Genomic DNA, 25,188 nt, shown 5'->3' with positions numbered 1-25,188 from the left:
GAAGTACTTAAGAGTTTTACAGGATATGCACGAGGGAAGTGTGACAGTGGTGAGGTCTGCAGTAGGAGTGACGGATGCATTCAAGGTGGGTGGGATTACATCAGGGATCGACTGTGAGCCTTTTCTTATTTGCAATGGTGATGGACAGGTTGACAGACGAGATTAGACAGGAGTCCCCATGGACTATGGTGTTTACTGATGACATTGTGATCTGTAGTGATAGTAGGGAGCAGGTTGAGGAGACCCTGGAGAAGTGGAGATATGCCGTAGAGAGGAACAAAGGTCAGTAGGGACAAGACAGAATACTTGTGTGTAAATGAGAGGGAGGTCAGTGGAATGGTGAGTATGTAAGGAGTAGAGTTGGTGAAGGTGGATCAGTTTAAATACTTGGGATCAACAGTACAGAGTAATGGGGATTGTGGAAGTGAGGTGAAAAAGAGAGTCCAGGCAGGGTGGAATGAATGGAGAAGAGTGTCCGGAGTAATTTGTGACAAACGGGTATCAGCAAGAGTGAAAGGGAAGGGTCTACAGGACAGTAGTGAGACCAGCTATTTTATATGAATTGGAGACAGTGGCACTGACCAGAAAGCAGGAGACAGAACTGGAGGTAGCAGAGTTAAAGATGCTAAGATTTGCACTGGATGCGACGAGGATGGATAGGATTAGAAGTGAGTACATTAGAGGGTCAGCTCAAGTTGGACAGTTTGGAGACAAAGTTAGAGAGGCAAAATTGTGTTGGTTTGGACATGTACAGATGAGAGATGATGAGTACTGTATATTGGGAGAAGGATGCTAAAGATAGAGCTGCCAGGTAAGAGGAAAAGAGGAAGGCCTAAGCGAAGGTTTATGGATGTGGTGAGAGAGAACATGCAGGTGATGGGTGTAACAGAACAAGATGCAGAGGACAGAAAGATATGGAAGAAGATGATCCTCTGTGGCAACCCCTAACAGGAGCAGTCAAAAGAAGAAGAAGAAGATAAATTTTTCCAAAAACTGATATATTTTCTCACAACAATATGAAATATTATCAAAAAAGTTTTTCTCTTTAAAAAAAACGATAACAATTTCATGAATAGCCTCAGTTTGATTTTTCCAACTATTTTTCTTTGTAGTTCCGCTAATTATATTTTAGTTTCCATTGAATAGATAGTATCTGTGTCTGATAGTCAGTAAACAAAGCTCTTGATTCATTACCACTCGAATCACTTATAATATGACATGTCCTTATGTATATTATACATGTACTTTTTTATCATTAACCTCATTTTTAATGGTTTCAAGTTATGTACAGTGGAACCTCGGTTCATGTACAACTCGGTTCACGACCAAAAAGCTCGCGAAACTTTTGCCTCGGTTTACAACCATGCACTCGGTATATGAACAAGCCAGTTTCCCTTGCCTGCCTGCCTGAGCTGTGCTGAGCTGAGAGAGAGAGAGAGAGCAAGAGCAAGCGAGCACGTGCCTGCTGGGGAGGGGGGGGAGGAGGAGATTGCTGCACGTGTTTGCCTGCCTATCTGCAGGCTGTACGTGCTGAGAGAAAGCGAGAGAGAAAGCAAGCTAGCAAGCCGCGTGGCTGCAAGAGCTCTGTTCATTGTTCTCCTTCCATTGACTTCTAAGCAAGTGAAGAAAGTTTTGAAGAAAATTGAAATCGAAGTATAGAAAGAAATTACAAGAGGTGGAAAAACTGTTTACCAGTTTACTCATTTACCAATCTGAGAACCCTCGTGCTTTCAAGCAGCACAATGTAAACAAAGCCAGACTGCCAGTAATGTGGGGCAAACACGAAGGATTGGGTCACAAGGAGTTTGTTTTTGGAATGGCTGCATGAGGCTTTCACTCCTAACAGCTAAAAGCACCAGAAACCCAAGAAATCACAAGAGAGAAAACACCTGAAGGAAAACACTTCATGCCAGAACTCGACTCATGCAAGGTTAGTTTTCTTGGTGGTTTTTGTATTACGGATTTTTCAAAAGTTAATTTTTCAGTTCATAACGTGATTTGTTGCAATGTTACTTTTATCTTTTTTCAAATGTTCCTTTTTTGTTTCGCTGTGCTTAAAACTCATTTTAAAAACAGTGTTTACAGCGATTAGGCTTTAAGTTTAATAGCGTGATCTCCTGCAATCTTTCTTTTCTGGTTGCTTGCGAGTTGGTTTTTGCATGCACTGCACTTGGATTTGTTTTAATGTTCGTTTTTCTGCTGTGCTTAAAACTCATTTTAAAAAAAAATGCTGCTGACGTGCTACAGAGAGATTAGAGAGCGTGAGCGAGCAAGCGCAGAGAGAGAGGGGGCAGCTGACAGGGAAGGGATGGGGCGGGGGAGGATTGTGTGTGTGTGTGTTTGTGCGCGCGCACGCGCGCGCTACAGAGAGAGAGCGTCAGCCAGCCTGCTCCTGTAGCTGAGGGAGGGAGGAGACGGCGAGCCAGCTCCTATAGCTGAGCAGGGAGCCTGGGTGTTTTGTGTCAGTGTTATTCAATGTTTTTACATTAGTTTACTATTACACTGTGCATTCTATGGTGTAATTAACTATATTTGTGCTTAATCTAACATATATTTACATACAGTTTGTACTGTCTGGAACGGATTAATTGTATTTACATACAATCCTATGGGGGAAACTGCTTCGGTTCACGACCAACTCAGTTTACGACCAAAGTTCTGGAACGAATTATGGTCGTGAACCGAGGTTCCACTGTATTTGCATATTCATGCATTTTCTTGTATATAACAGTCTGTGATGTGTGTAAGTATCAATTTTATAACAGTTACCAGCATAATGAATACTGCTTTCGTGGCTGGACAGCTTGTATTTTGCATCCAGTGCTCTTAATAACTTGAATCTTTATTTTTTTACTGTATAGACGGGTAAATCTGTATGGGACACTTGAAATTCTTCAGGTTTGGTAATGCAGTAGTTTGTTAGACACAAAGACATTTTAAATACACAACAAAGCTTTACTTTCACTATAAATCTAAATAAACCATAAAGTAACATCTCACCATGTATATCTGGCAGTTATAACATCACACAGATTGTTATTTCATTAATTGATATTTTATTATTCCCTGACTAACCTCTGCTCTCAAAGTAATATAGCTATATAATTTAATTTCTCCAATAATTTTAACAGATTCCGATATCACCAAGACAATGCAGTGTAGTGTTCCTTTGTGCAGAACTGGTAATGACATGTTCCTCTGGTGACCATGGGTTGACAGAGCTGGTGAGGATAGATAGGGAAAATGGCCATAAAACATGCTCACAGGAGCTGCTAAGTGGAGCGCACAGACACAGCAATTAAAGAGCACTTCGACTGCATGTCCCCGCTGCTAAAGCCCATTTGCCTTGTTACATGACCACCAGCATGCACATGGATCCCCTCAGACCCTGGGTGAGCTGTGTCGCAGTATGTATGTGCAGACATTGGGACGAAGCATTGTGGGATGCCTGATACTGTAGAGGACCTATGTGGCGTAGAGGAACAGCTGAGGAATACATTAGCAGATTCAGCTGCTGAAGAAATCAGTGGTCCTTTTCAAGGTAATGACCACCAGACTTCTGCAGAGTGTAATTCGATTCCTGTATTTACCTCAGCCCCATGGTATTTATATATATTTATAATGTTATTTCAAAATTAATTCACTATACTTTGAATATCCATTATTGTAATTAGGAAGCTCAATTCACCTACAACACAGAAATAAAAACTCAAAATAAAAACAAGAGACAGGATGAAAGTTTACACTACATGAACATCTTACTTGGTATGACATGAAGTACTTGTTATTGCAGTATTTTCTGACTGTCATCCCAGGGAAAACCAAACCATTAGCAAAAAGCAGCACTAATCCTATCTGTTTTAAATGTTTCCTCAACTGATCCTTGCTCTATTTTTTTTTTCATACTAATCACCACTAGGCAACATGGATGGAGTCGACATAGTCGCACATGGTCCAATTTTCCCAGTGGTGCCACAGGTTTACATTTAAAGACATCTTTAACATTAACATAGAACAAGTCCAGCTACTTGTATCCATAGGTTATCCAAGACACATTTGGACAGAAGTTTGTCACTTACCTTCCAAAGTCATATAATTGAAGTCACCACATAATATAACTGCAATATCATAGTGATTCATCATTAGACTGTAACAGAGTGTTCAGTTTTTGTTGTAGAGTCCCCATTTGCAGAATATAAACATTAATGAGGTTGGAGTAACTTGTTTCACTAAGTGCCTGTTGTGGACTAGTTACAATACAGTAGTCATTATTTTTATTACACTTAAGTTCTCTGGATCACAGAGTTAGGAGCTGATTACAGGAATATCTAATATACCCCACTTTTGATTTCTCAGTTGCTTAAATGTTTTCAGGTGTTGCAGTTATAAGGTAGCCTTCACATCCTCTTTGCTCTCTGTGAATTGAACATGATCTATTACATCATAACATACTGGTATTTCTGGATATTAAAAACTGTTATACCAGATTCTTGTTTATAGACTACAGCACAGAATTTAACACTGCTGTACCAGCAAATATGACAACCAAATTCCTCAATTTAGGACGGTGCAACCCTCTTAATTTCATGACTAAAACACTTCAGCATATGTAGACTGGCAACATCACATCCTCCACACTGACTCTTAGGCAAACCACATGGTAGTGCTGAGCCCCCTTCTGTATTCCTTTGCTTATCTCCGGTAATTTTTAAAAATTCCTTCAGCATCCTTTGGAAAGGTGTAAATATCGAAGTAGTCATTAATAATTATTTTGAATCTAGCTGTAAACAAAAAGCTAAATCAGCAAGAGCTGTTTGATGCTGTAAAATGCAACCCTCTTTCTAGCAAATGGAACAGAGAAATCTAGAAACGTGTGAATTCAGCTGTTTCTAAACCCCACCGCCTTCTGTCTGATATAAAACAGAACATTCACTTTATCCCATAGTGTCTCAAATCAGTAAAATTCTGAGGATGGTTAGTTTCAGTATCTGATCTAAAGTCCTTAATGAATATTTTACAAAAATCCTGCTGCAGATTTAACTGGATTGCCAGATACTAATGTTTTCAGTAGTCCCACATTTCTGATGTATTTCATTCAAGATCCGTCTTTAGAGTCCAAAGATTTATTATGTGGATTCCATTCATTATGTGGATTCCATGAATTTAATACTTTATTACTTTATTATAATTTATTATAGTTTCTAAAGCAGTTGTTTATTTCTCCTCATTTGTTCATAGCAATTTTAATTTGCCTATATGTGTTCATAACTTCCTCAACTTTGTGAGCAACAGCCAAAAACAAAAGCAGATACCAAATAATCCTTCATGATTGGGTTGGCCCAAACCATGTCATAGCTCTGCAACTAAATATTATAAAATGTCTAATGTGCATTATTTTACTAATTCAGGTGGTCATATGTTTGAATGTTTTTCAGTTTTATTGCAGCTACATATTCATTTTTTTATTTTCTGCTACTTAGAGCATTGGTTTTACTTTATTGAGAAAATGCAGGTTATGTATTTTTATTTTATTTACGTCAAGCACACATAGTTTAGCATCTTTGTAGGACATGTAAGCAGTTTAGATAAAGTGTTTAAGGTAAAATAAATATTTTTTCACATTTTACAACATTTAAACATGTGCATTCGAGATTTTTTAAAGACACACAGTAAACAAATGTCAGAACATTGGCACAATCTTGCCTGAAGCTTTTTATGTTTCATTTTATGTTTCATGTTGAAGAGAACAGACACTGAGGGGAATATACCTTTGCAGGTTTGGCTATTATAGAGGCGAGTGATACCATATTAAATACCTAACCAAAATAAAAATAGCTTATATAGAAGCTTATTTTAAAGGTTATGTTAGCAGTAAACACTACTTTGTATGATAAAATGGGTATGGTGTTAACACTAAAATATAGTTCAGTTTACTACTGAATTAATTTAACACTAATCTAATGTCTGTTGAGCAGTCTATTCTAACATCACCTGTCTGTTTCATGTATTAGCATTAGTATCTTTGTTGCAACTGTCTTTTTGTACACCTTTTGGGATTTTTCAGCACTGTTTTCATGAAGATTGTTTAATTTTACCATTTACTCCTTTCAACTATCAGTCTGTCTACAGTAATGGTGGTAGACTGTACACAAATAAATTAGGGCAACAAAAGGGGTCCGTCAGCTGTTTCACACCTGGCAGTTCTTGTCTCTGATTGTAAATATTATCCTCTTCCTCAAATTTCACATTCCATTTAGGGCTCTCATTTAGGTAATTTGCCATTCTGAAGGCAATTTACTATATATAGGGAATAACATATCCATCTTTTAGTAGGTAAAACTATAAAACATTTTCCATGTAATATTTGATTAGCCCAAATTATCTTTCGTTTGTCTTCTAAAAATATGGATGTTGGAAATGAAATACAGTAAGAGGAAAAACTTCTAAACAAAATTACTATAATGTATAAAAAATAATCATAGTTGTGGGTGGTGAAGAACATTAATGTCCATTGATTAAACAGCTTTGGAAATTTAAGACAATAATGCATGGTGAATTATAAAGGAAAGCAGTAGTTTACCATATTGTTTCTTTTAACTTTGTTCTTCTTCTGTTACTTTAATTACAATTGCATAGTTGCCATATGACTGATTTTGGTGGGGGGTGGGTGAATTGAGTGATTGTATTTGACAGTGGACTAGCACTCTATTAACCTCCTTGGCATTGACTCCAAGAGCATGACTCGAAGTCAGAATTCTTTGCACACCTGATTATTCCGAGTCAGATTTTGAGTGACATGTAATGATCTGGTTTAGATTGTTAAGCCTCCAAATAACTCTTGTGACTGAATTTTTCTGCCATCTAGAGCAACAGAAATCATGAATATTCCTGTAGGTTTTGCCAGTCTACGGTAACTCATCAGTACACATGAGTAGGGTGCCGCCTACAATCCAATAGCATGTAAATGAGAAGCTGTAAATCTAGTTTTAGAAAAAAATGAAACCAAACCTTTAGTTGAACCAAATGATAGTGATGACACTGCGAATTGGTCATCAGATGTTGACACGAATAGTGAAACTGCTGCATGTGGAGCTGAACCGCCGTGATATACCTGGTACATTCAGTCACCTGAAGGTTTACTGTGGTGCAAGTGGATGTTTGGCAAAAAGGCAAAATGATTGTGGATCAAGTAGAAGGATAAGAAAGACATTAGCCCCTAAGCACTGTTCACAATGCAACAACTGTTGTTTGCGTCAGGGAAAATGTGGAAGTCACTAAGCTTTGCACGGTGGAAGCCTATAATGATACAAGGGAGTGCATCGATTATGTGGTTCATGCACTGACAATATACACTTTCATGTTCATGCAACAGAAAAAATATTATAAGAAAAGTCTGCAAAGGAACACACTGTCTCGATTGCAACATCAGGCTGTGCATTGTTGACTGTTTTAAAACATATCACAAAAAGGATGCGTACTAAATCAAAACAAGACATACCCTCCTACTGTATGAATGTTGACACTTTGGTATTTACATGGTTTTGTTACACATAATAACATGTTTATTGTTGAAAAAACATTTTACTTTTTTGACTAATTATTCTGAGGATACACATAAATCTAAGGATGTTAAAAGCTGGTTTTTGCCTTGTGTATAATGCTGTTGGAATCAGCCTCCATTCTCCATGAAATCTCAGAATAGAGAATGCATGTTCAGAAAATAGTGAAAAGTGGACATGTAAATGTTAGTTATTATACTGCATGCTCTCACTAGTAAACATAATGAAGATATTAAAATAATACTGAAAGAAGAAACATCTTTGGTGAGCTATGATTCTATTGACAAGTATTTGCCAATTATATTCCCTGCAATTGTTTTGTTACTTGTGCATTGACGTGGTATCCAGTTCAACAATGAATTTGTTAAAGTGAGTAGTTTGCAGATAATCAATACGTAATTTGTGCAAACCCGTGCTGGTACATGAACTCATAATGTAACTAACTAGTGTGGAAGGTCAGCCCCCGGACACAGACAGACAGACACCAGAATGTCCACAACACACACATTTATTCTCCTTTACTCCTCACAATGTACAAAGCAGCAACCTGGTTTATCTTTTCTCTCTTTCTGTCTCTCACCCTCTACTCCCCTCCTCACAAGCTCCGTCTCCTTCCTCCCAACTCTGGCTCGTCTACTGGAGGGAGGCGGCCCCTTTTATAATAACCCAGAAGGTGCTCGAGGTGCTCTGTCCAACCATACTTCCTGGTGTGGTGGAAGTGTCAGATGAGTACCCGGAATCCCTCCGGGTGCCCCTGGGATGTCTTCCGGCACCACTTCCTGGTGTGATGGACGTGCTGCCATTCAGGGTTCCATAAATGTCCGGGCGGCCACTACCGGTGGCCATGTCCTCCCACAGGGTTGAGTTTCCAGCTCTGTGACCCCCATGCAGTCCAGGGAGCCTGCGCTCCGGGGGAAGTACTGCCCAATTTCCAGTCCCCTGCTTCTTCCGGTGTCCCGGTGGGGCAATGTCCCCGGATGTCTGTCACGCTAAATAAAGTTTGACATTTCTAATTTTATATTACTTAATTATAGAAAAATAAAAAGGGAGGAAACAAAATGTACACATGTGGGTTTAAATTGAAAACCTTAAATATCAGTTTAATTAATGTAGGAAATCATATTTTTGTTTTGGAAATTTTAACACCTTTTTCCATTTACACAGCATCTTTCTATTTGAATGGTAGTGGCTGGTGAAAATAATTTGGACAGGGGTGCAGTTTTGGGGGGAAAAAAATGAAGCAGCACTTCATATCTCAGAAGAAAAAAAAACATACACAGACTATAATGTTTCCTACACACAGATCGCTTAGAGTAGTGAAAAAAGCGCTATATACATGTAAAGAATGATTTATTAAGGGGTGTTTCATTAAAGAAATAACTGAATTTGCTTTGATTTCTGAAGTTCTCCTAGAATTTGCCTTCTTTTTATCTTATCCACATGACATAGTGGGTCGGTAATTGTCCAATGACATTAGATTAAGAAAAACTTGAAACAATTCTAATTCGCTGCCAATGAATGTGGGAGTGTCCTGGGTACACAGAGCTGCCTCAACAGGAAAAATCAGAAAGCAACCAATTAAATGTCAGCCTCAGGTCACTAGCTTGCTATAAGACCAAGGACTTACATAGACTCTCATTTGGCTGGTGTTCTTCACTCTGGAAATATAGGTATTTACACATATTTTTTTTTTTTTTTATTCACACAGAAACAGTTTTTAATAGATGTTGAAATGTGCAGGGACCAGGCATGTTGTGCAAACACATTTATTTAATGATTATTTCACATTACCTAATTAATTTAAGTAGACTTTTTAAAATATTTGGTGGAGCAGCACCCGCATTAGAGACCACTACTGGATTTGAAGTTACTGTGCAAGATTAAGTACATAAAACAACAGTTCACTTATATTATTTACAGATCGAATATAGAATAGGTAAGTGGCCAGGTTCACTACATTAGTCAGAGGTATTATTTGTTTAACAACAGAACGCAAACAGTAATAGTGTGTAAAATTACAAATTCTTAACAACTTTTTGCATGGTTGATTAAAACCTCCAGAAGTATCTCTTGTTAGCAGAATTACTCGAATACAAATTGTAAGGTAACAGCAGTGGAGAAAAGTATATTTAAAAATGTAGCATAATCAGTACAAAGCTGCAAAATTAATTTTAAACTGTATTAACTGTCCTTTTCAACATACGTATTCCCATTTTTGAGCAAATTGCTTATTGTAGTATTGTCTATTAGAAAAGGAGAGATTTCTCAAATCTGTTTCCTCTGAGTTTTTTTTATATAAAAATTTGAATATATAGAATACTTGAGGATATACCCTTATATTCATCATCCATTAAAAAGAACTTTGAAGAAAAATATAATATTCTGTTTATAGCATTTCACTTTCAGCCCTGTTAGGGCGATTTCAGGTATGTTTAGATGCGCCAGTTTTTGCCATAATTTTACATAGCACTGCCCAGTGTATTTCTAAAAAAAATTATATATATGCTTTATATATTAAATTGATGTCTTATATACTTTCTTAGCGTCTATAGATGTGTTTAGCGGGCCCCCGTGTTATCCATCTCTCTTTCCTAGGCATAGGATTGAATAATCTAGAGGCAGAGGTGACCTTAGAGCCCTTAAATTTCACCTCACAGTTCCAGACCTCTGGGCCTAACACACCTCTGGTGATGGTGCTTTAAGAGACTTAAGTTACCTTTAGTAGGCAAACTCCTGTTGTCCTATAGTATATGCCTATATGCCCCTAACTGTACTATTGACCATAAAAATATAATGCACACATTTAGAGACTACTATAAATCCTTATATTATACTCAGTTTTTATGAAGACAAGGCACAATCTAATGCATTTCTGGATGCATTACAGATACCAGAAATAGATACTGTCAGTGCAGAGGAATTAGATAAACCTCTGGCGCTAACAGAATTACTAGATGCTATAAAGTCACTTCAGAGTGGGAAAGCAGCAGGCCCCGATGGCTACCATGCTGAATTTTATAAGAAATTCTCCACTTAGCTAGCTCCGCTCTTATTAGCAATATTTACAGAAGCTAGAGACAATAAAATTCTACCTCGAACTTTTCACCAAGCATTAATCACCGTCTTTCCTAAACAAAATAAGGACTTATTACAATGTGCATCATACAGACCAATTTCACTTCTGAATAATGATGTTTAAGATACACTCCAAAGTCCTAGCTAGAAGGATGGAGAAAGTGCTGCCTTTGGTAATATCACAAGATCTAATTGGATTTATTAAAGGCCGACACTTGGCTTCCAATGTTCAGCACCTGCTTAATGTAATATATTCACCAGCAAAGTCAAACACCCCAGAGATATTATTATCCTTGGATGCAGAAAAAGCATTTGATATGATTGAATGGAACTACCTTTTCACTACATTGGAGAAATTTGGGTTTGGCCCGAACATTTGTGCATGGATCAAGCTACTGCATACCAATCCAGAAGTTTTAGTTTGTATTAACAATGTTAATTCAGACTACTTTAAACTAGAACGTGGTACCAGACAGGGATGCCCCTTGTCACCACTGTTTTTTGCAATCGCCATTGAGCCACTGGCAGTTCACTGTCAAAATGCTTGAGATAAAGCGGGATTATCAGAGAAGGACTTGAACAGAAAATTTCTCTATATGCAGATGATATGGTGCTGTATACATTAGATCCACAAAATTCTGTGCCTGCAGTCCTAACAGCACTTACAGAATTTCAAAAGATTTCTGGTCTCAGAATTAATTTGACTAAAAGTGTGTTCTTTCCAGTGAATTCTCAAGCACACAATATTAAATTGGACACCTTCCCTTTAATCATCGCAGATCAGTTTAAATACCAAGGGGTAAACATCACAAGTAGACATTAAGCTCTATATCAATAAAATTTTGCTGTCTATGTGGAAAAAATGAAGCAAGACTTGCATAGATGGTCAACCCTTCATCTCACTTTAGCTGGAAGAATTAATATTTTTAAGGTGAATATCCTCCCTAAGCTTCTATTTTTATTTCAAAGCATTCCAATATACATCAATAAATCATTTTTTAATAAATTAGATTTAACCATAACCACATTTATTTGGAATTCAAAACATCCACATATCTAAAGAGTGATCCTACAATGACCTAAAGCGGAAACTGGCATGGCTCTACCTAACTTTCAGTTTTATTATTGGGCTGCAAATATAAAAGCTATAAAAACCTGGACATGGACACAAATAGATGAACATGCATAGGCTTGGTCCACAATAGAAATAAAATCCTACAGCACTTCTGTATATTCCTTGTTTTGTGCCCCAATAAATGCAAGTTATCGCCTATATACTAACAACCCAATTCTGCTTCATTCACTCAGAATATGGAACCAATGTAGGAAGCATTTTAAGATAAAGAAGCTTTTATCTGTGGCAGCACTGCATGAGAACCACCTTTTTCTACCCTCTCAAACATATGCAGTTTTTAATGTCTGGAAAACATTTGGGACTAAATCACTTAGAGATCTGTACATAGACAATGTCTTTGCATCCAACGAACGATTACATTCAAAATTTAACTTTCCAGCAATACATTTCTGTCATACCTTCAAATAAGAAACTTTGTTAAACAGAACCTGCCTAATTTTCCTCACCTCCCACCTACCTCTATGCCGGAAAAAATATTGATCAGTCTTGAGGACTGTATTTCTGCAATATATAAAATCATTCTAGAGTCCCTCCCTTTCAAAGATCCAAGAGGACATTGGGAAAAGGATCTTTCACTCAACATCTCAGAAAAGGAGTGGAAGGTAGCAATGCGGGGAATTCACTCGAGCTCCATATGTGCAAAGCATACAATTATTCAACTCAAAATTATATATCGAGCACATCTGTCTCACTTAAAATTGTCCAAAACGTTTCCAGGGCATGATCCAACCTGCGAATGTTGTAATCAAGTTCCAGCCTCACTAGGCCACATGTTCTGGACCTGCACCAGATTAACATGATTCTGGACCAAAATCTTTAAATGCCTATCAGACAGCCTTGAAGTCACAATCACTCCTAACCCATTAACAGCTGTGTTTGGTGTACTCCATGATGGGCTTAAAGTGGAGAAGGACAAGCAAACTGTAATTGCCTTTACTACACTATTGGCACGTAGACTTACAGTGCATCCGGAAAGTATTCACAGCGCATCACTTTTTCCACATTTTGTTATGTTACAGCCTTATTCCAAAATGGATTAAATTTTTTCCCTCAGAATTCTACACACAACACCCCATAATGAATGTGAAAAAAGTTTCCTTGAGGTTTTTGCAAATTTATTAAAAAAAAAATAAAATTGAGAAAGCACATGTACATAAGTAATCCACAGCCTTTGCCATAAAGCTCAAATTTGAGCTGAGGTGCATCCTGTTTCCCCTGATCATCCTTGAGATGTTTCTGCAGCTTAATTGGAGTCCACCTGTGGTAAATTCAGTTGATTGGACATGATTTGGAAATGCACACACCTGTCTATATAAGGTCCCACAGTTGACAGTGTCAGGGTGTTGTGTGTAGAATTCTGAGGAAAAAATGAATTTAATCCATTTTGGAATAAGGCTGTAACATAACAAAATGTGGGAAAAGTGATGTGCTGTGAATACTTTCCGGATGCACTGTATCTTGCTCAACTGGAAGAATCCTAACTCTCCAGTTCTAAGTCAGTGGGTAACTGATCTTATATACTATTTGAAACTGGAAAAAAATCAAGTTAGAGGATCTGTGCAAAACTTTTTCAAAACCTGGCAGGATCTAATCAATAACATTTTAGAATAAGCTTTTAAAGCACTGAGGAAGCAGATTCTCTCCACTTTTTTTTTCTTCTCCATGTATTTTTATTAACTTATTAATTAATCTATTTACTTATTTTTACTAGCTTTAAGTTTTACTCTGCTGGGTTAGCTCTCTTTCTCAGTGGTGGTGGTTGATTTGTTTTCAATCTTATTTTTGTAAAAATTTATTTATTTGTATGGAATGTTTTGTGATGTGATTTCAATAATATCAATAAAAAAAAGATTTACCCAACTTTAAGGATACTTTTGTGAAATCATATTTGTCAGTTTAAGATTGTTACTGCTTAAGAATTACTTAACATATGTGATCTGCTGCTATTGCTTATGACTATATAATAGTACAGAATTAGCCATTGAACCGGACTTTAAGTGCAGTAATTAGTATATGTCTAATGTGCATGCCGCTCACTTACATTGTGTACTTTTTTTTTTTTTGCTATTAACATTACTTCTGCTTCAAAGTTCAACAAACACCAGAAATGAGAAACAATGAAAGTTGTTTTTTTTTCTTTTAAAGTGATGTAGGATATTCCCACTTTAAATTAAGCCATGCAGGATTTTTTGTGTAACAGGCACAATACCTGCAATCCAGCACTAAAAATCAGGTTCTGCTGTCTAATGTGTAACATCTATAATGTAGTTAAAAGTGTAAGTAATAAACATAAATGTTATTTCTGCATAAGTGCTACTGGATTGTATGACAATTACTTGTTTGACTGTTTCTGTTAAATTAGGTTCCTATCCTAATTTTAATTATAATTGATCAAGTGTCAAGATTACTATTTCGATATTTTGAAAAGTATACATATTTATTTTTATTAAATATTTCAAAAAACAACACCTCTGTAATGACACATCTCAAGTCAAAAGGTCACATAAACTACAGCACATAAAAGTAGAATTTTTAATGTGGTTTTGCATCTATGCCGACCAACCATTACACTTTTTCTCAACCATCTAGCTAAACATTCTTTCTTGATTTCTAAATTGTCTAATTGTACTGTCAGAAGCTCATATACCGTATTAGTCTTTGTTTTTAGCCCTTGAGCATTGTCAGGTAATTTTGGTTCTGAGACTGTGCCTTCGCTGATGTGCCAGTGTGATTTTTTTTTCTTGACATCAGTTATTGCTGTCTAGAGATTTTCACACAGTTCGTTATTTATACTAGTATGTTCCTTATTATATTGGAATAAAAGTTTACATGATATTAAATTTTAAATGTTGTTTGTTTAAAAAAACTTACAATATTAGTAAATCATGTTTGCTGAAAGTGGTTAAAACCTTATCAGAAATTCTTGTGCTGCAGCAGATTTTTAAAGAGATCATACTTTTTTACATGTTGAATAGCAAAATCTTGAGGACATTTAAATGGGTCCCTTAATAATAAATAACAAAAGTAAGTGTCTTATTCTTGTACCAGTGTCTACATTAGATATAAATCTTAATGTTATCCAGTACCATTTTCAGATTTTCTTTAAAACTTACTTAAACCATTTTTGTGATGATTTTCAAAACATTGAAATAAGCAAAGAAGATGTTTGCTATTGTGCATATTTTAATTTTGTGTTTTGAAAGTATTGTAGGCTTATTATAATAGCTTGATATATTTTGTTTTTCAGAAGCCAGCAAATATTTTGGTCATGGGAGAAGGACCTGAAAGAGGAAGAGTTAAAATAGGTATTTTATATATATTAATTAAAGTATTTCTTTCAGGTTTTAGATAAAGAATAGGGTTATATTTTTGTTTTTATGGAGAAAATTGAACATCTTTGATTTTTTTAGCTTGTTTTTATTATGCTTTATTTTGTCATTGTGTTAGAGACTGTGCTTGTCATATACATTTCAAATAACTTTCAACCTATTTAAAAAACATTGCAGCCATGCTAGAACAGGTTCGAGCACCCTGCAATGATGTCCAAGATAAAGGTGTGCTAAAGAGAATGGACAAAGACAGGCAATAATCATACTTTAGCACTCATTCTGAGCTTTAATAGGCACTATCTTCTTAGCCACATTAACACATCTTGCTCTCTGTGTCTATACACAAATTTGCCATGTTGGTGTATATACAAATGTTCATAGCAACAACCTTTTTCTACATAAAATGTAATATGTCATTCAGATTATTTTCTTCAAAATACTCTGTTCTTATATTTTAAAGACTTAACTTATGACCTCTTACTCTACTGTATACCAGTACCACATTCTTTTTAGTGTACAAATATCTCTATCAACAGTGAATATATTTAAAAAATTTCACTGTTCCTTTAAATATATATATATATCTAATGGAACAGTTTAGCATGCATACAGACCTTTACGTTCTCCTATGGCAGATGTTGACAGTATTTGAAGCAGGGTTCCAATGTAAAGTTGAAACAGATTATTCAATATAGAATGTTGAGCTGAAAACATGATTAATTTAAGTTGTTACTTTACATGTAGAAGAATTAAAAGTTAAATCAGAACAAAATAAATTTAAATTTGACAATGTCCTCAGAATATTCTTTGAAAGTAAACATTTAAATGTTATTTACAAAGGTGAAATTGCAGCCCTTTTTCATTTGAAATTTGTAGTTACGATATACCTCATCTTTTCAGGTATAATAGCCTGTCCTGCCAAATTTAGCCCCCTCTTTAAAAAGCACACATGTACAGTTAAATAACAAGAAATCAAGTTGTTTTTACATATGTGGTGTTTAATAAAAGGTATAAAGTATCCAACTAAACAATATCACTCATTGATTTAAATCTGAACTAGAGCTTTATACTGTAAGTATGCAGAGAAATAAGTGCAATTTGTTTTGTGAACAAGTTAATATTCAAGATTAGAATGCAGAAAAGACAACTGGATGTGAAGCAGTGTTGCCTGTAAGGACTGAGTTGGTGTATAAGCAAAGATTTTTCTTTGTGAGACAAATTATCAGTTGCATCACCCTGTGAGCATTAGATGATATATACATTGCAACTACCTATTCATATGTAATAATTTTATTGGGTTGTAGAACACACTTGAAGATGTATTTAGTAAGTGGCATGTTTATTTTAACTATTAAAGTACATACTACGCATTCAAAAGGTATTCAGACCCCATGCCTTTTTTCACATTGATACAAGTATAGATACCCTTTGCTGTGACACTTGAAATTTGGCTCAGGCACATTCCATTCATTGTAGAGGTTTTTTCACCATGTTTGAAGGCCACCTGTGGTAAGTTTAATTGATTGAACATGATTAGGAAAGGTGCAGCGTTAATGCTGCTGCCTTACAGTAAGGAGACCTGGACACATGTCTTAGGTCCTCCCTGTGTGGAGTTTGCATGTTCTCCCTGGGTGCTCCAACTTCTTCTCACAGTCTAAAGACTTTCAGGTTCGATGAATTTGCGATACTAAATTCACCCTAATGTGTACGTGTGTGTATGTGTTTCACCTGTGATGGACTGGCAACCTGTCCAGGGTTTGTTCATGACTTGTGCCCTGTCCTGGCAGGGATAGGCTCCAGCACCCACTAAAACCTTGTCCAGGACAAAGCAGATTAGAAAATGACTGACTGACAAAAATTGTCTCTACTATATAAGGTACCAATGTTGATAGTGTATTGGAGGAGCAAATCCATGCCATGAGGTCAAAGGAACTGTCTGCAGAGATTAGACAGGATTTTGTTGGCTGGGGAATGCTACAAAAACATTTTACAGTGTTGAAGGTTCCCAAGTGCACAATAGCCTACATAATTGCTAAGTGGAAGAAGTTTGGAACAACTATGATTCATCCTAGCGCTGGGTGCCTGGCCAAGCTGAACAATTGGGGGAGAAAGGCACTGTTAAGAGAGATATCAAAGAACCCATTGGTCACACTGGCTGAGCTCCTGAGAACCTTTGTGCAAATAGGAGAAATTTCCAGAAGGACACCCATCACTGCAGTACTCCACTGATCTGGCCTTTATGGCAGAGTGGCCACACAGAAGCCTGTCCTCCATAAAAGACACATGACAACCTGCTTGGAGTTTGCATAAAGACATAGAAAGGAGAACAAAATTCTCTGGTCTGGTGAAGGCAAGGTTGAACTATTTAGCCTTAATCCTAAGCATAATGTCTGGAGGAAACCAGGCACTGCTCATCAGTACCATTTCACCTGTGAAGCATGGTAGTGGCAGCATCATTCTGTAGGGTTATTTTCAGAATTAGGAACTGGAAAGATAGTCAGGGTCAAGGGAAAGCCGAATGGAAGAAATCACAGAGATATCCTGCTCCAGAGAACCAAAAGTTCACCTTCAAAGAGGACAATGACTGTAAGCTCAAAGCAAAGACAACACATGAGTGACTTAGAGAGAACTCTGGGAATGTCCTTGAGTGGCTCAGCCAGAGCCCAGATTTTAACCCAACAGAACATCTTTGGGGAAATTTGAAAATAGCTGTTCACCGATGGTCTCCATCCAATCTGATAGATTAGAGAAGGGAAGATTATCAGAAATTCTCAATTCCAGTTGTGTGAGCATTGTCACATCTTACTCAAGAAGACCCCAGGGTGTAATTGTTGTCAAAAGGTGCTTCCACTAAGTACTAAGTAAAGGGTCTAAGTACTTTTGTCAATGTGATATTTCAGGGTTTTTTGTTTAAATACCTTTGCATAACTTGTAAAATCTTGTATTTACTTTGTCATTCTGGTGTGTTGATTGGGGTATTGAGTGGAGATATTGGGTGTTGATTTGTTGAGAGAAAAAATAATTTAAACCATTTCAGCTGCAACATAGCAAAATATGAAAAAATTAAGAGGTCTGAATATTATTTGAATGCAATATAAAATTGAATTCATTCAATGATTCATTCATGAAGATATACTTACTATATGTTGCCCATGACCAGAGGATTAAAAATGCATGGGCCACTTAACTGTACCATTTTTGGTATCATTTTTAAACCATGCATTACATACAATTAAATTATGAGAAAGTCATTCATAGCTGATTTATTGGAATCAGAGTCTACATGCTGAGTTTCCAGCCTCATCACATTACTAGATTTGCAAAAATGACAACACCTTGCAAAAATGCATTTATTTCCTTTTTATTTTATTTATTTTTTTAATAACAGTTTTAAAATCACAGTTTTAAGGGATCTTCTCAGTGTTAGGAATGTTCATTTTAGCTACCTTGTGCTTGTCAAACTGTTTTGAACACAGTCAGTTCCTAGTTAAGTTGACAATCCCCAAAACAATAAGGAGTAATGAAAAATAAATATTAAGGTCACCTAAAATACATTTTCACTTTAACTTCAAAGGGGGGAATAGGTTTAGTTTATCCCCATATGTTATTTTTTAGCACTCGGCTTGAATTCCATGTAGCAGATTATCAAGTTGGCTTCCTAATATCTAATTAATTCCCTACTGGCTGTTGTGTGTGTGTTTTTTGTTAATACATTAGCCTTAAAAAAGAAGAATTGATTGACTGTGTTTAACAAGTCTGAGCAGTCACTAATGGTATTTATTTATGATGTGCATTACACTGAGGAAGTCTGAGTTATACGCTGTTTCACTTTCTTTGTGATCATGTCAGTTTGCATGCCCAAAGAATCATGTTTTCATGAAGGACCGTGTTTTCAAGTGTCACATTTATTTTAAGGCTTCAGTTGAGTTTTACCCTGCTGCTTTTATGCTGTTGCGCACAGGTTATGTTCATGTCATGCTTTACAGACCTGCTGAGTTAAAATGTAAAAATATTAAAAGTACTAGTAAAAAAAATGAAAGTACAGTGCACAGTATGTGTAGCATCCAGAATATTCAACCAATGTTTGAATATATTTGAATGTATATATATATTTTTAGACAAATTGTTTTGACTATTTTGTCAGTTTTACTTCTAATTAAACATTTATGAGGAGCTGGCACAAGACAATCTAATTGGATCACATTAATGTTTGTTTACAAAGGATTTGCCTTTTGGCTCTCCAGATATCCGAGGTTTTAATAATTGATTCCCAGTATCATTATGCCATTCATCCTTTGGAAACTTGTGGCGAGTGAGCAGAATTTCTGGGCTCAGTTATTTGTGCAAAATTGGAAAATGTTGTATGCTGAACAGAAAGTCTTACAAATTTAGAGACAACATTGATGTGAAGTAATGCCATTGGTGCAAATTCCTTAGCCAACTAGATTAGGACTTATAGTCTTCTTAATTTTTGTATTTACATTTGGTAATATCTTAAAGCATAAATTTTTAGAGTATTTTTTTCTGAATGTTACTAATACAATGTATAATGTTCTTTTATATAGCGGACATGGGGTTTGCAAGACTTTTTAATTCACCCCTCAAGCCTTTAGCAGATTTGGATCCAGTGGTAGTTACCTTTTGGTATCGAGCACCAGAATTGCTACTAGGAGCACGACATTACACGAAAGCCATTGGTGAGTGTTGTCTTTTTCATAATATGTGTAAAGAAGCGATTGAACAGACAGTGAAGAGGCCTTATTTTTATGTAAACAAAAGAAAAATTGCTTCATTTAACATACTGTAAACAGAATATGAATGCTTACCGTAGTTTTCCCCATGTATTTTACACATTTATGTAGACAGTTATTTTTTTTTGCCAGTATTGCTCAAAGTAAGCATTAATTCATTTTTGAATCAGTGGACAGCTATTAATCCATTGAGAAAGGTATTTAATAAATATATATACCTGCAGGGGGAGCACCAGCCACCCAAACATGGCACAGGCAGACACCAGGCACAAGTTTTAAGCACAATACATGTTTATTTCAGTTGGGAAGCGCTTCTTTATTGCTCCCCATACCAGCACAGTGCAAAGCTCAACACCAATAAGTGCAGCGCACAGTACTTTCTTTGCCTTCTCTTCTTCCTTTCTCTTTCTCTCTCTCTAGTTCACCTCCACTCCTCCTCTGGCAAAAGTTTGTCTTCTCCCTCCCAACTCTGGCTCTCAAAGTAGTGGCAGCTGGCTCCTTTTAATCTACAAGCAGGAGCTCTCCAGGTGGCCCATTAGCATATATCGGACATACTCCCAGGTGTGGCAAAAGCCTGACATATTAGAGTTCTGCAAACTCTGCAGCACCCATGGAACCCCAGCAGGGCTGCAGAGAACTCCAACTCCCAGCGTGCCCTGCAGGAATCTGTGGTGCCACAGCCACAGGGGGACAATGCCCTGAACACACTCCCTCCCCGGTCCTTCCATCCAGCTGGTATCCCAGCCAGTTAGGGTTCCTTGATGTCCACAAATATACATATTTCTTTTTCCATTGTGAATTAGATTGTGGGGAATACTGAGGTGATGTGGCTGTAAAATTCATTCAGCTGGTTATTTTGTAATATGACAGAACAGGGTTTTAATTTTTATCACAAAGACACCTCCCTGGAACACATCATACAAACTGGAAAGATACTGGCATACAATGCACTGGAAATAAGGTGTGCCGTGGCCAGCAAGTTACACACAAGACATTCGACTGTCTGTATTTCTAAAAAGGAACAGAAGGAGTTAAGATCGCTATGGAATGACAAAATTGTTATTACACCAACCAACAAAGGAGGCACAACAGTCATAAATGACAAAGAGCAATATGTCACTGCCATTAAGGAAATGCTTTCTGACACTACCACCTATGAGCAATTAGCCAGTGACCCTACATAACCACCCTAAATAAAATCAACTCCACCCTGGGTAAACTCAGAAATAACGACCATTTAAAGTTAGAAGATTACTATAAAATGAAATTGAATGATGCAATCTGCCTGGAATTCTACGGCCTTCCAAAAATCCACAAGACCCCTTTAAAATTCAGAAATGTGGTCAGCCTAACGGGTGGACCAACTTACAACTTATCTAAAAGACTTTTTCATATGCTCAGGCATTTAATGTATGACTCAGATTAACAGATTAATATGTTAATAGCACTGAGATGGCATTACAGTGCCTGAAGAATATATCCATTGCTGATGATGAGATCATGTTCACTTTTGATGCTGCATCGTTATATACTACTATCCCAATTCATCTGGCTACAGAGACTTTACTGACAAAACTAAATAACAAACACTACTATAAAGGTACAAACTAATTGCCACTGAGGACATAATGCATCCAATATCACTTTGCCAAAAGGTACACTTCTATTTTAATGGAAAATTCTATAGACAGAAAGAAGGCATGCCAATAGGATTTCTGTTATCAGGGCTCTTAGCTGAACTGGTGATGCAGCGATCTGAAAGCACAGCTCTAACTTAGTTCAAACTTAAACTCTTAATATGCTACATCAAAGACACATTCATCGTATTAAAAAATAACCAGCTGAATGAATTCTACAGCCACATCAACGTAGTACTCTCTGCAATCCAATTTATGATGGAAAAAGTAATGAACAGACCGTATTCATTTCCTTGACATTACCATCAAAAGAGGTAAACACACTGGTTTAATGAGTGTTTATCGCAAGGAATGTTATGCAGACAAAATACTATACTTTTCCAGCAACCACCCTTCATCACATAAATAGAGTTGTGTTAGGACTTTGTTCTAAAGGATTAACACCAATTGTAGCACAATGGACACAAAAAAGAATAAAAGGTGTTATCTTTTTCATCTGTTCACGTCAAATTGCTACCCCAAGACATTTATTAAGCAATGCCTATATAGGAGACGCCCCAGACCTCAGCAGACAGTCGAGGTGGGGGCGTAGAGTGACCTTATTGGCATCTTTTATGTTTATATAGACATGGTCTAAGGTGTTTTCCCCTCTGATTTTACAGTGTACATGCTGATAAAATCTGGGGAATACATCCTAAAAATTCACTTGATTAAAATCCCCAGCAACGATAAAAACTACATCAGAGTGTGATAGAATGAAGTGCAATTTTTTTCTATAGTTGATGGAAATGCTGTTTTTCAGAATGTCATAAGAACAGAATAGGAGTTTTGAGTGAGTAAAAACAATTACTAACTTTTGTTTTTGTTTCTTTTTTTGTTTTTAGACATTTATTCAAATCCACTGTATACTGGGGCAGTACTAATTTTAGGCATTGATGCTAATGGACAGTCCAGGCTTTTAAAAGTTTTAATTTTAAATAAATTAAGTTTGAATCTCATTTGTAACATTACTGAATTCTGCTTTAATTTAAGGAGTTCTGCTGCAAACTCTTTCTACACCAAGGACTGTATGTGGCTTGTTCAACAGTAAGCTCAAGTCAGCTGATAATATTAGCCTCTAGTAAAGAAAATGCAAATAATGTATACAGAAAAGTACTTAGGTATTTAGTACTTCTGATGCATCTGAAGTTTTCTGAATGTGCTTGAAGTTGTTGATCTCCAACAGTTTTTACCTTACAAGAATAGAACTTACATTTAAACCAGAGAACTATTTTATTCAGTGAAATTTTAAAGTAAATTATTCGACTATAAATTTAACTATCTTCTTCTTCTTCTTCTTCCAGCTGCTCCCGTTTGGGGTTGCCACAGCAGATCATTTTCTTCCATATCTTTCTGTCCTCTGCATCTTGTTCTGTTACACCCCTCACCTGCATGTCCTCTCTCACCACATCCATAAACCTTCTCTTAGGCCTTCCTCTTTTCCTTTTACCTGGTAGCTCTATACTTAGCATCCTTCTCCCAATATACTCTACAATCTCTTCTCTGTACATGTCCAAACCAACACAATCTTGCCTCTCTGAGTTTGTCTCCCAAATGTCCAACTTGAGCTGACCCACTGATGTACTCGTTCCTAAACCTATCCATCCTCGTCACACCCAATGCAAATCTTAGCATCTTTAACTCTGCCACCTCCAGCTCCGTCTCCTGTTTTCTGGTTAGTGCCACTGTCTCCAACCCATATAACATAGCTGGTCTCACTACCATCCTATAGACGTTCCCTTTCACTCTTGCTGATACTCATCTGTAACAAATTACTCCTGACACTCTTATCCACTCATTCCACCCTGCCTGCACTCTCTTTTTCACCTCTCTTCCACAATCCCCATTACTCTGTACTGTTGATCCCAAGTATTTAAACTCATCCATCTTCACCAGCTCTACACCCTGCATCCTCACCATTCTACTGACCTCCCTCTCATTTACACACATATATTCTGTCTTGTTCCTACTGACCTTCATTCCTCTCCTCTCTAGAGCATATCCCACTCCTGACACTCTTATCCACTCATTCCACCCTGCCTGCACTCTCTTTTTCACCTCTCTTCCACAATCCCCATTACTCTGTACTGTTGGTCCCAAGTATTTAAACTCATCCATCTTCACCAGCTCTACACCCTGCATCCTCACCATTCTACTGACCTCCCTCTCATTTACACACATATATTCTGTCTTGTTCCTACTGACCTTCATTCCTCTCCTCTCTAGAGCATATCCCCACTTCTCCAGGGTCTCCTCAACCTGCTCCCTACTTTTGCTACAGATCACAATGTCATCAGCAAACATCATAGTCCACTGGGACTCTTGCCTAATCTCGCCTGTCAACCTGTCCATCACAATTGCAAATAAGAAAGGGCTCAGAGCCGATCCCTGATGTAATCCCACCTCCAACTCGAATGCATCCGTCACTCCTACCGCAGACCTCACCACTGTCACACTTCCCTCTGTAAAAGGCGCTATATAGCGCCCGACCCGGCACAGACCACGCAGAGGCAACGTGTACAAAACACTCAGGCTTTATTATTTTTCTTCAGCTGTGTGACACGTCTTCCCCGTGCCACACAGCCCAAACACAGTCCCAAAAGCACAAAGCCACAAAACTCACTTCTCCACCTTCTCTTCCACCACTCCTCCGTAAGCTTAGTCCTCCTCCTCCCAACCCTGGCTCCCCGAGTGGTGGTGGCTGGGGCCTTTTATAGCCCACCCGGAAGCATTCCAGGTGATTAACCACCTGGTCCTAATTGAACTTCTGGGTGGGGCTAAAAGCTCGTCCAGACGGGCTGTGGGAAGCAGGCAGCTCCCCCTAGCGGCCATGCCGGGCCCCAACCAAGCTGTGGAGGACTCCATCTCCCATGGAGCCCTGCGGGCGGTTGGGGAATCACCGTCGGCCAGGGAGGCTGTCACCAAGTGTCCCGGGGGAGGTATTGGACTGCCCATGGCGACTCCCCCGGAACAGAAGCAGCAGGGGCGTCCCTGCCGGGCATGGGACCCGGCTGTCCGTCACACCTCGTACATATCCTGTAAAACTCTTATGTACTTCTCTGCCACTCCCGACTTCCTCATACAATACCACAGCTCCTCTCGAGGCACCCTGTCATATGCTTTCTCCATGTCCACAAAGACTCAATGCAACTCCTTCTAGCCTTCTCTAAACTTCTCTATCAACATCTTCAGAGCAAACATCACATCTGTTGTGTTCTTTCTTGGCATGAAACCATACTGCGGCTCACTAATCATCACCTCACTTCTTAACCTAACTTCCACTACTCTTTCCTATAACTTCATGCTGTGGTTCATCAATTTTATTCCCCTGTAGTTACTACAGTCCTGCACATCCCCCTTATTCTTAAATATTGGCACCAATACACTTCTTCTCCACTACTCAGGCATCCTCTCATTTTCCAAGATTCCATTAATCAATCTGGTTCAAAACTCCACTGCCATCTCACCTAAACACCTCCATGCTTCCATAGCTATGTCATCTGGACCAGTGGCCTTTCCATTTTTCATCCTTCTTCATAGCTGTCCTTACTTCCTCCTTGCTAATCCGTTGCACTTCCTGATTCATTATCTCCACATCATCCAACCTCTTCTCTCTCTCGTTCTCTTCATTCATCAGCCTCTCAAAGTACTCCATCAGCTCAA

The 25,188-nt window shown here is 37.6% G+C and overlaps 1 protein-coding gene across 1 annotated transcript in view; it reads left to right on the top strand.

The window, feature by feature from the left end:
* The window catches only part of cdk19 (cyclin-dependent kinase 19), a 113,893-nt gene that overhangs the window by 29,734 nt on the left and 58,971 nt on the right, over window positions 1-25,188 (top strand). Inside the window, exons 4-5 of the mRNA XM_039749764.1 lie at window positions 15,017-15,074; window positions 19,664-19,795. Coding sequence (XP_039605698.1) covers window positions 15,017-15,074; window positions 19,664-19,795 — 190 coding nt within the window. The remainder of the gene's footprint in view (window positions 1-15,016; window positions 15,075-19,663; window positions 19,796-25,188) is intronic.

The sequence above is a fragment of the Polypterus senegalus genome, chromosome 3 (genome assembly GCF_016835505.1).
Source record: "Polypterus senegalus isolate Bchr_013 chromosome 3, ASM1683550v1, whole genome shotgun sequence".
In the NCBI taxonomy this organism is placed as follows: domain Eukaryota; kingdom Metazoa; phylum Chordata; class Cladistia; order Polypteriformes; family Polypteridae; genus Polypterus; species Polypterus senegalus.
The sequence above is the reverse complement of the archived record's forward strand: the minus strand, read 5'-3'. Positions and strand labels throughout refer to the sequence as shown.